This window comes from Mandrillus leucophaeus, unplaced genomic scaffold (assembly GCF_000951045.1).
Source record: "Mandrillus leucophaeus isolate KB7577 unplaced genomic scaffold, Mleu.le_1.0 Scaffold168, whole genome shotgun sequence".
NCBI lineage: Eukaryota > Metazoa > Chordata > Mammalia > Primates > Cercopithecidae > Mandrillus > Mandrillus leucophaeus.
Genome location: NW_012101676.1, coordinates 1,674,720 through 1,686,379, shown reverse-complemented (window position 1 = coordinate 1,686,379; position 11,660 = coordinate 1,674,720). Strand labels below are relative to the sequence as shown.

Sequence of the window (11,660 nt, the reverse complement as noted above, 5' to 3'; positions counted from 1 at the left end):
CTTTTAATGGAATTAATTTCCTCTAAGAATACTTTTTACATTTTCAAGCTAGAAGAACATTTATTTCTGAACGGATGGAATTTTTTTTTCAAAATAATACTTGTCTAAGAATTCAACTGGAGTAAATATGGTGTACCTTCCCACCCATACATTTTGATATCTTTCCACAGTTTCCCTTTTTCCTTCTTGCCTCAGCGTAAGCCCTGTTTAAAGACAAGAGATCCACCAATGGCTCCCTCCTTTCAAACTTGAAACTGACTTACTCATGTGAAGCAACATTTTCAGCATCTTCAACTTCAAACTTGGAAAGTCGTTCTAACATACTTTAGCCACCAAAAAAAAAAAAAAAGCAAAAATATATCATTAGATATTTGCTACACAAAATAGTGATGGAAAATATATTTGAATAGCAAGAATCCCATGAATCTAAAGGATATAGTAAACATGACTTAGCTCACTGGAAGATCTAATATTTAAGAAAGAAAATTACAATCATTAACCAGAAACTCTTTCCTCATGGATACTCCCAACACTGAATTTTCCATATTTTTGTCTTCTTTTCTATCTCTCTTTCTATATATATGTATATAAAGATATATAAAAGAACATGTCTACAGATGTATAATATATAAATAACGTGTATAGACATATCTCAAAGACACTGTGGGTTTCATTCCAGACCACTGCAATAAAGCAAAAACTGCATTAAGCAACTCACACAAATGTTTTGGTTTCCCTGTGCATGTGAAAGTTATGTTTACCCTACACTATAGCCTGTTAAGTTTGCAATGGCATTATGTTCAAAAACTTATGTACATACCTTAATTCAAAACTACGTTATTGGTTAAAAAATGCTAATGATAACCTGAGCCTGTAGCAAGTCATAGTCTTTTTGCTGGTGGAGGGTGTTGCCTCCATGTTGATGGCTGCTGATTGATCAGAGTGGTGGCTGCCAATGGTCGGGGTGGTTGAGGCAATTTCTTAAGATAGGACAACAATGAAGTTTGCTGTAGCAAATGACTCTTCCTTTCACAAGTGAGAATTAAGTGGTGAAGCCATCAGGTCCTGGACTTTGTTGAAAGCCTTTTTATTACTGATTCAATCTCATTACTTGCTTATGGTCTGTTCAGGTTTTCTATTTCTTCTTGGTTTAGTCTCGGTAGGTTGTATGCGTCAAGGATTTTGTCCACTTCCTCTAGGTTTTCAAATTTATTGTAGAGTTGTTCATAAGTCTCTAATAATTCTTTTTATTTCTGTCATATCTGTTATGTTGTCTCTTTTTTTGTTTCTGAATTTACTTGTGTCTTCTCTTTTTCTTAGTCTAGCTAACAGTTTGTTGATATTTTTAAACCTGCTTTTTGTTAACCTTTTGTAATTTTTGCCTCAAATTTGTTTATTTCTGTTTGTTCTTCATTATTTATTTCCCTTTAATAATTTGGGGTTTGGTTTGTTCTTACTATTCTAGTTTCTTGAGGTAGAATTGTTTAGTACCTTATTTGAAAGTTTTCTAGTTTTTTTTGATCCAGGCATTTATTGCTAAAAACATACTGCTTAATAACTGCTTTTGCTGTGTCCCCTATGTTTTGGTATGTTGTGTTTCTAGTTACATTTGTTTCAAGGAATTTTTAAATTTCATTCTTAATTTCTTTCTTCACTCATTGTAACTCAAAGGCATGTTGTTTAATTTCCATATGACTGTATAGTTTTGAATGTTCCTCTTGTTATGAATGTCTAGTTTTATTCCATTGTGGTAAGATAAGATACCTGAAATAATTTCAATTTTTAAAAATTTGTTGAGACTTGTTTTGTAGCCTAACATACGGTCTATCTTGGATAATGTTTCATGTGCTGATGAAAAGAATGTGTATTCTTCAGCTGTTAGGTGGATGTTCTGTAAATGTTTGTTATGTCCATTTGGTCTATGGTGGAGTTTAAGTCTATGTTTCTTTGTTGATTTTCTGTCAAGATGATTTGTCCAATGCTGAGCGTGAGATACTGAAGTGCCCAACTCTTACTGTAACTGGGTCTATCTCCCTCTTTAGATCTAGATATTCACTTTATATGTCTAGGTGCTCTGGTGTTTGAGTGCATACATATTTATAATTATACACATATTATAATTAAGTTATATTTCTTGCTGAATGGAACCCTTTATTATTACATAATAATTTTGTTTGTCACTTTTTATGGTTTTTAACTTGAAGTCTGTTTTGTCTGATACAAGTATAGCTATTTCTGCTCACTTTTGGCTTCCATTTGCATGGAATATCTTTTTCCTTCCCTTCATTTTCAGTCTATGTGTTTCTTTACAGGTAAGGTGAGTTTATTTTAGATAAAATATAGTTGGGTCTTATTTTTTAATCCACTCAGCAAGTCTATATCCTTCATGGTGTATTTAATCTATTGACATTCAAAGTTATTATTGGTAGGTGAGGAGTTACTTCCAACATTTCATTGTTTTCTGGTTGTTTTGTATATGTTTTGTTCCTTTCTTCCTGTTTACTTTTGAAGTTGGGTAGTTTTCTGTAGTGATAAGGTTTCATTCCTTTCTTTCTCCTTTATGTATTGACTCTAACAGTGACTTAAAGTTTTGCATGTTTTTATGATAGTGGTTATCATCTTTTTACTTCCAGATGTAAGACTCCCTTGGGCATTTCTTGTAAGGCTGGTCTAGTAGTGATGAATTATCTTTGTTTTTGTTTATCTATGACAGATTTTATATCTTCTTCATTTGTAAAGGATAGCTGTGCTGAGTATAGTATTCTTGGCTGAAAGATTTTTTTTCTTTCAGAACTTCAAATATATCATCCCATTCTCTTCTAGCCTAAGGTTTCTGCTGAGAAATCAGCTGTTAGTCTAATGGGGATTCCATTATAAGTGTCTTACTTCTCTCTGCTATTTTAAAAAATCTTTGATTTTTCACAATTTGATTATAATGTCTGGGTTGAATGTACTTGGGGTTCTTTGATCTTCCTGAAACTAGATGTCTAGTTCTCTTTCAAGAGTTAGGAATTTTTATGCTCTTATTTTATTAAATATGTTTTCCTCATATTTTCTCTTCACTTTTCCTTCTGGAATGCCCATAATATGAATATTTGATCAAAGTAATGGTGTCCCATAAATCCTGTAGGCTTTTTCATTCTTTTTTATTCTTTTTTGCCTGCCTGTGTTATTTCAAAGGACTTGTCTTCAAGTTCAGAAATCATTTATTCTGCTTGATCTTGTCTATAAAGCCATTGATTGTATTTTTTCATTTCATCCCTTGAACTGTTTAGCTCTTAGGGCTTCTGTTGGTTCTTTTTATGATATCTGTATCTTTACTGAATTTCTCTTTCAAATCCTGTTTTCATTGACTGGTCTATGTGTATTACCTTATATCTCACTGAGTCTCCTTAAGATTATTCTTTTTTCTGTCATTTCATATATTTATGATTGGGGTCTATTACTGGATAATGATTATTTCCCTTTGTAGGTGACATGTTTGCTTGAATTTCATGGTTGGTGTGTTTCTATGTTGATTTCTATGCATCTGGTGTAAAAGTCACCTTTTCCAATTTTATGAAGTAGCTTTACTTGTATGAATTTATTTGTATGAATGGGTCTTGGATGTCAGTTCATTGGGGTATATTGGCCCTGGTTCTACATGGATGCAGTAAGTGTAGTCTCCATGTAGTTAATTCAGCTGTGACCCACACTAGTAACATTTGCAAGTTACTCAGTGGCCTAGGCTAAGGAAATTTGTGGTGATGTGGTGCAGCTTTGCCAAGGGTGGGCTCACTGGGCTGTTTCTCAGGATAGGGGTGTGTGCAGGCATACAGTGGATCAGAAAACTTGGAGTATGGCTTTATGTGGCTGGCCATGGTGCTGTCACTCTAGCCAGGAACATGGGGATGCAGTTGCTCAACCAAGACATGCCAGCCAGATGTGCCTTGCAGGACAGTTTCTCAGGCCCAGGATGCAGGCACACAGCTGTTTGCCTGGCCTGGAAGCATGCACTCCTGGAGTGGCCTGAAGGGCTGTTTCTCATATCTGGTATGTGGGTACACAGCTGCTCATCTGGCCTGGGGCCAGTCTGCTGGGGGAAACTCATAGGCCAAATATATAGCTGCATGGCTGCTAAGCTGGACTGAAGGTATCTTTGCCAGGACTGCCCAAAAGGGGGTGTTTCTCTGGCCTGGGATACAGTCAAATGACTTCTCAACTGTCCTGGATGTGTATCTGCTGGGGGTAGTCCATAGGGCTATTCTAGCTCAGGATGTGGGCACACTGCTGCTCAGGTGGCCTGGGTGGTGCCTGCCAGGGGAAGCCCAGGGGAATGCTGCTATGACCCACGATGTTCCTCAACCTGGGACATAGGTATGTGGCTGCTTAGCTGGCCTGAGGGTATGCTGGCCAGAGTAAGCTCCCAGGGTTGTTTCTTGGCCCTGAGACTCGGGCATACACAGTTGCTTGTCTCTCACGTCTGAGACACAGGTGCAAGGCCCACTCAGTGGTGTGCCTGCTGGGGGCAGCCTGTGGGACTGTTTTTCAGGCCCTTAGTAAAGGCAGAGGGCTCCTGGGCAGGCCAGGAGCATGTCTGTGGTGGATGGGGTTTGCAGGGCTGTTTCTCAGGTCCTGAGCATGGGCTCGTAGTCACTCTGTTGACCTGGGGGTGTATCAGCTGCTCAGAGGCTTAGGGGCCTCTCCCACTTGGGAGAGGGCAGGTAGTGGTTTGGCTGGCTTAAGAGTGAGTTTACCTTGGATGGGACTGCAGATTAATCCTCTGTCTGGAAGTGTGGTGGTGGGGCTTGATTTCCCTGCTCTGCAGTACTTGAGTTACAGCCAATCCTGGGACCAACCTCCACACAGCTGGGATTGTGGCTTTAACCCACCCATGTGGGCTTGGTGTACTGAAGGTAAAGCTCCAGTGCTGGAGAGGCACAGTGGCTACTGGCCCCCAGAGGAGGGCACACTCAAGAGATGACTCTGGTCTCAAGATGGTGCTGTGTTGCTGCAGCTTAGGTCTCTGGGGGTGGGAAGTCTTCACCTTGTACTCCTAGTCCAGGACATGCAGCTGTGATAATTCTTGGCAGTACTCCAAATTGGCCTCAGGGCTTGCAAAGACTGTGAGATTCTCCTGTTGTAAAGACTTTGTGTTTGTGATGGCAGTGGGGCTGGTGGGGATCTTCTGCTTACCTTCACCCTGCAATGAGAAGTCCCTCCTCTCTCTGGGCCAATTCAATCCAGATGGGGGAGAAGGGGCTGCAGAGGCTGAGTGTTTCCGTGCTGTGGGGACTTCCAGTCACCACAGGTGTGTCTCCACTCCTTTGCTGCACTCTAGGACTATCCCTTTGATACTCTAATCAAATCTTAGATGTGTATTTGTTGCCTCGGTTCTTTCTTGTAGGGGAGACAAGCACCAGGCATCTCTAGTCACCCGTCTTGCTTGATTTACCGTAATTCGTAAGGGCCCTAGGATTTTCAGAATAGTCAATGATTGTTGGCTTCAACTTAAAGCCACCAGCTTCATTAGCCACTAACAAGAGAACTGGCCTGTGCTTTGAAGCTTTGAAACCATGCGTTGACTTCTCCTCTCTAAATACGAAAGTCCTAGATGGCATCTTCTTCCAATAAAAGGCTATCTTGTCTACATTGAAAATCTGTTGGTTAGTGTGGCCACCTTCATCAATTATCTCAGCTAGATCTTCTGGATAACTTGCTGCTGCTTCTGCATTGGCACTTGCTGTTTACCTTGTACTTTTATGTTAAGGAGATGGTTTACTTCCTTAAACCTCATGAACCAACCTTTTAGCTTCAAGCTTTTCTTCTGCAGCTTCCTTACCTCTCCCAGCCTTCAATGAATCAAAGAGAGTGAGGGCCTTGTCCTGGATTAGGCTTTGGCTTAAGGGAATGCTGTGGCTGGTTTGATATTTTCTCCAGACCACTAAAACATTCTCCACATTAGCTATCAGACTGTTTTGCTTTCTCATCATTTGTATGTTCACTGGAGTAGCAGTCTTAATTTTCTTCAAGAAGTTTTTTGGCTTTCTCATTTTGTTTTTTGTTTTACATTCACAACTTGGCTGAACTGGTGCAAGTCTAGCCTTCCTCACAATCATTTCTAGCTTTTGGTTTAAAGTGAGAGACATGTGACTCTTCCTTTCACTAGGACACTTAGAGACCATTGTAGGCTTATTAAATGGCCTACTTTCAATATTGTTGTGTCTCAGGGAATAGGGAGGCCCACGGAGAAGGAGAGAGATGGGGGAATGGCTAGTCAGTGGAGCAGTCAGAACCAACATGTCATTAATTAGGCTGGTCATCTTAATATGGCCATGGTTCATGTTGCCCCAAAACAATTACAATAGTAACATCAAAGATCACTGATCACAGTTCACCATAACAGATATGATAATAAAAAGTTTGGAATATTGCAAGAATTATTAAAATGTGACAGAGACACACAGCGAGAACATGCTGTTGGAAAAATAAAACCAGGAGACTTGCTCAGTGCAGGGTTGCCACAAACCTTCAGTTTATAAAAAAGTAATATCTGAGGGGCAATAAAGCACAATAAAACAAGATATATCTGCATACACACACACATATGTATATATAAACTATATATGTATACATATACATATATAGTCTAAAGGATATATACATATATGTTTTCATATATACACACATGCTTATATACATAAAAGGATATATATATGACTACTGATGTTATTAATTTGGGTCAGTGCTAAAGAAGATATGTATACACACATTTAAATATGCAAATATATAGACATGTATAGAGATGTGTATCTACATACACACAAATACATATTTATATACCTATATATACTACGTATATAGCTAAAAGAGATATCTGTGTATATATATACAAACACACATATATACATGTGTCTTGTGTGTTGTGTGTGTGTGTGTGTGTAGATAGATCCTTTAGAAGTGACCCAAATTAATAACCTCAGTAGTTTTTAATGACACCACCACTGAAAGGGAGTTATATCAAAGATACATCAAAGTAGTGAAAGACTACTGATGTCATTTTATCCGGGCCAGTGCTAAGGATTAAAAATGTACAGGTCAAGTGACTTCAGAGACACACTTTTCTGGTTGAAGTTATATACTATTGCTCTACATTTATAAACTGGTTGAATTCTCAAAACGTATACGTGAGTGATTTGGAGTCTACTATTAATATATCATGTTTTCCTAGAAGAAAACCTTACAATATGTAAAGGTGCTCTTGGGCCTTAACAAACAGTCTAATGAATCACAGTTTAAGTGCAGTTCTGTATTACTTCATTTGTGAGTGAATTTTACCAATCTCAATACATCCCTCTCTTCTTTCTCTCCATATTTTGAAATTTCACCCATCATTGATGACTCTACCACACATTACTCTTTTTAATTCAATGTAGTAGCTAAAGGATTAAAAATGCACATAGCAAGACTCCACATGTTATCCTAGACTTAATTTTCTGATACAAATTAGCAATAATTATTCTACAATCTATAATCTAGTTACCCTGAAAAATTGACATTAATCAGTTATTTATTTGAAACCTGGTATTTAATTTTTCTCTGGAAATGAAGTTTTAGATGTTTGTAATGAAATTTTTTGGCCTGTGAAAAAAACTTAATGAATCAAGTTTATACACATTTCTTTACTCCTAAACATAATCCCCAAGTTACTGTTTCTGGCAAAATTTACATAAATTCAACTTCAGTTTGTAAATACCCACCTTGCTTGCCCTTGTAATTTTCTGCCTTCTCACGTTCAAATACCACCAGTAACTCTTCACCAATCATGGATGGCTTTCCTGCCCCTCAGAGAGGGCTAAGTAACTACAGACCCAAGGCAGGGCCTCCATACAATCTGATGGTGGGTTTACCTTTGGGGCAGTAGCCTCATGTGGTAACAGACGGAGAGACCGGGGTCTATTAGCTTTGTTCTTTTCTGTTGAGAGCTCCTCGGCTCCCTGCCCACTGTTACCTCCTCCTTGCTCCAAACAGGACGGCTGCCTCTTTTGGCTCACTCTGGTAGAGTGTCATACAATACACACATTCTCATATTTTCCTAAGGTTTCAGGGTGCTGCTAAATAAGGGTGACCAATGGAACAGGAATAAGAAGCATTCCTCTTAAGACCTATTCCTCTTTTATCCAACTAGATCGAAGAAAGAAAGGGAACCGCAGATACTACAGTAATGAGACTTTAGAAGACAGTGTCTAACACATTCTGAATTGTCATGGATGCTCCGATGAACTTCCCAAATCTGATCTCTCTTTTCTACACGTATGCTTTTGTGTGTGTCTACATGTGTATTTACACATATATGTTTACATCTAGCTTTTTATTTACTCAAACCTCAAATTTTGTTGAAAGTCCCTTCATGTGTTACTGTTGTCATGTCACTGAAGGCAGTGCTGATGGAGCAAAACGGTACATAGGCACAGAGTGAATTTCTCTTTTTTGCACTATTAGCAAATACATTTTTTGTACCAAAAGTAGATTTTCCATAAATATGAAATACGTACATATATAAGTGAGAGTATGCAAATCCTACCACATAAGCCCAGTAAGTGAAGTCCAACAATTAACAAAGACTCATTTATCATGGTCAATTAATCAGAGATTAATTAAACTATATATAAATTAAACCTATGTACATATTAGAAATACATTTTAGCCAGGCACAGTGGCTCATGACTGTAATCCCAGCACTTTGGGAGGTTAAGGCGGGCGGATCACGAGGTCAGGAGTTCAAGACCAGCCGGGCCAATATAGTGAAACCCTGCCCCTACGAAAAATACAAAAACTTAGTCGGGCATGGTGGCACGTGACTGCAGTCCCAGCTACTCAGGAGGCTGAGGCAGGAGGATCGCTTGAACCTGGGAAGTGGAGGCTGCAATGAACTGAGATCGTGACACTGTGCTCCAGCTTGGGCAGCAGTGAGACTTCGTCTCAAAAAATAATAATAATAATAGAAACGCATTTTAATTTGCCCGTGCCTCCAACGTCCTATAAAATAAGGACGTCTAATAAATCTTTTAAAGATTTATTTATTGGCTTAAAAATCAATACTACATACAAAACTCACATACTATTGCTTAATGAGCAACTACAGAATTCTGACCTAGATGTTTCCTTAATCAGCCACTAATTAAACACAATCCTTTTATTCCTTCTGTAAAATCTCATTCATTTTGCAAATTTTCTTGAGCATTACACTACCATTAACTTGAATCAGGTTTTCCATATTACTTACACCTATATGATTTATTTCTGGGAGAGGTTTTCACATGACTGGGAGAACTCTCCATCACCTCCTTCCTTTCACTGACTGTGCTAGTCTTTCCTGCCCATGAGACACAGTGAAGTACCCGCGCACCTAAGGAAAGCGGCATCCAACGAGGTGGTGGGTTTGGGTTGGGTCTGGCCACCAACCTCACATGTGGACAGAGCTCTCGAGGGTGTGGGACAAGTCCACATTCCATTAGCTCCATTCTTTTTTTCCCAGGGCTTCACTACTCCTTATTGGCCGCTATCTCCTCCACGTTGCAAATAGGATTCTCTCCTTTCTTGGCACACTATGGTAGGGTCTCAAACACAGGAAACCTGAATCCCTTAAAAAGTTGCCTACCAGAAAATGAGGGTGACAAATACACTAACAGGAAGAAGCAGTTCTCCTATGAACTGACTTCCTTATACAACTCCATCAAAAAAGGATGCAAAGTTACCTACAAATGCTACAATGAGAAGAACTGGAAACCCTGATAAAAACACTGTGTGGCCATGCAGGCTCCTGAGAGTAAATTCCACAAATGTCCGTCTGTCTCAGTGTTTTCTGTTTCCATTGGGTGCGTGGGTTTGTTTGTGTAAATGTGTTGACAGAAGTGTGTATGGATGAGATAGATGGATCTGTTTGTGTCTGTGCTTGTGTGTGTGTATAGCTCTAAGCACACTTACGCATACATGTGTCTTTATGGATTGATAACTCACCTTTTACTGACAGGTGACAACAGGCCTGCTCCTTTACATTCACGGCTGTGTGGGCTAGAGGATGATTAAAGAATATAGTCAGCTAGGAGACATGATTCTAAATTCACTTTTTTGGAAAAATTAGCTTTTATTACTCTAGACAGAAACCAATTAATTTCTGTCAGGAAATCTGAGTCCCATAAAAAAAAACTGCTTACTAGGAACTAAGGGTGACAAATACACTAACAGGAGGAAGCAACTCTCCTGTGACCTGCTCCTCTTTATACAACTCCACCAAAGAAGGATGCAAAGTTACTAACAAATGCTACAATGAGAAGAATTGGAAACTCTGCTAAAAAAAAAAAAAAAAAATCTATATGGCCATGCAGGCTCCTGAGAGTAAATTCCAAAAATGTCCGTCTGTTTCCTTTCTCTTTGTTCTAGGTTTCCATCATGTGCATGGATTAATTTGTGTACGCATGTTGAAGAGAAGTGTGGGTGGGTGGATGGATGGATGGATGGATGGATGGATGGATTTTTGCTCATGTGCCTGTGTGTGTGTTTAGTTCTGTGCACACTTATGCTGATGGGAGTCTCTATTTAACTATTTATTACTCACGTTTCAATCGTAAGTGTCTCCTTGGTTGCTCCTTTAAATTCATTTGTCTGTGTACTAGCAGATGATAAAAGAATACAGTCAGATAGGAGACATAATTCTGAACTTGTATTTTGGAAAAATTACCGATCATTACTCTAGACAGAAACCAATTAATTTCTGACTATTCATTTGTATAGCACTGTTGGAATATGGAATGTCTTTTTTCTTTATTACAAATGAGGATTTATATGACAACAACCAAAATCATAAGCTGGGGAAAATAGTAATGCTTCTCGGTTTAAGTACACCTCTTTATTATGACCTCAGTCCCAATGTGTGACAGACTTTGTGGTGGCAGCTATTTCAAACTCAACTCCTGTTTGCAGGTAGTCAGCCCTCTTATTCCATTCAATGTTCTGCTTCAAAGGCCCTCCAATACCTCCTTACCTTCACCCAGCATGGTGGTTTCTCCTGCCCCACAAAAAGGGTCAGGTAACTAGAGGACTGACACAGAAGCACAATCCAGTGGGACAGTGATTTGAGGTTTGGAGCTCCAGCCTCCGTGGTGGCAGAGTTCTGGAGGGTGGAGAACACCTCCAAGGCTCTTAGCTCTGTTGCTTCCTGCTGAGGGCTTCACCGTTCCCCGTGCACTCCTACCTCCTCCTCGCTCCAAACAGGATTCTCTCTTCCCTCGGCCCACTCTGCTATGTCTCACACACAGAAAATCAGAGTGTCCAAGGCATTTCACTGCTACTAACAAATGGTGAAAAGACAGTAACAGACAGAAGCCTCTCTCCATAGTCTGTTTCTTTTTCTCTAAACAACTGTAAAAATGTGGAAGTTATCTAAACATGATACAGTGAGATGATCAAGAAACTGTGGCAAAGGCACTCTCTATTACTGTGAACACTTCTGAGTGAATCCCACCAATCTCAGTCTCTCACTCTGTCACTGTTTTGTGCCTGTGTGTGTGTACATCATTTTTTTCTTTCTTTTTTTTTTTTTGGCGACAAAGTTTTTCTCCTGCTGCCCAGAGTGGAACACAGTGGCATGGTCTTGGCTCACTGCAACCTCCACCTCCCCA

At 39.3% G+C, this 11,660-nt stretch overlaps 1 protein-coding gene across 3 annotated transcripts in view; it reads right to left on the bottom strand.

Annotated features, from left to right (window-relative positions):
- Positions 1–11,660, bottom strand: part of TPTE2 (transmembrane phosphoinositide 3-phosphatase and tensin homolog 2) — a 113,834-nt gene that overhangs the window by 76,651 nt on the left and 25,523 nt on the right. For 2 of the 3 annotated variants that reach the window (XM_011976532.1, XM_011976533.1), the window contains 3 exons: positions 10,598–10,651; positions 10,000–10,053; positions 264–323 (listed from right to left, as the gene is read on the bottom strand). In XM_011976532.1, coding sequence (XP_011831922.1) covers positions 264–323; positions 10,000–10,053; positions 10,598–10,651 — 168 coding nt within the window. The remainder of the gene's footprint in view (positions 1–263; positions 324–9,999; positions 10,054–10,597; positions 10,652–11,660) is intronic. The other variant, XM_011976534.1, reaches the window with a different exon arrangement.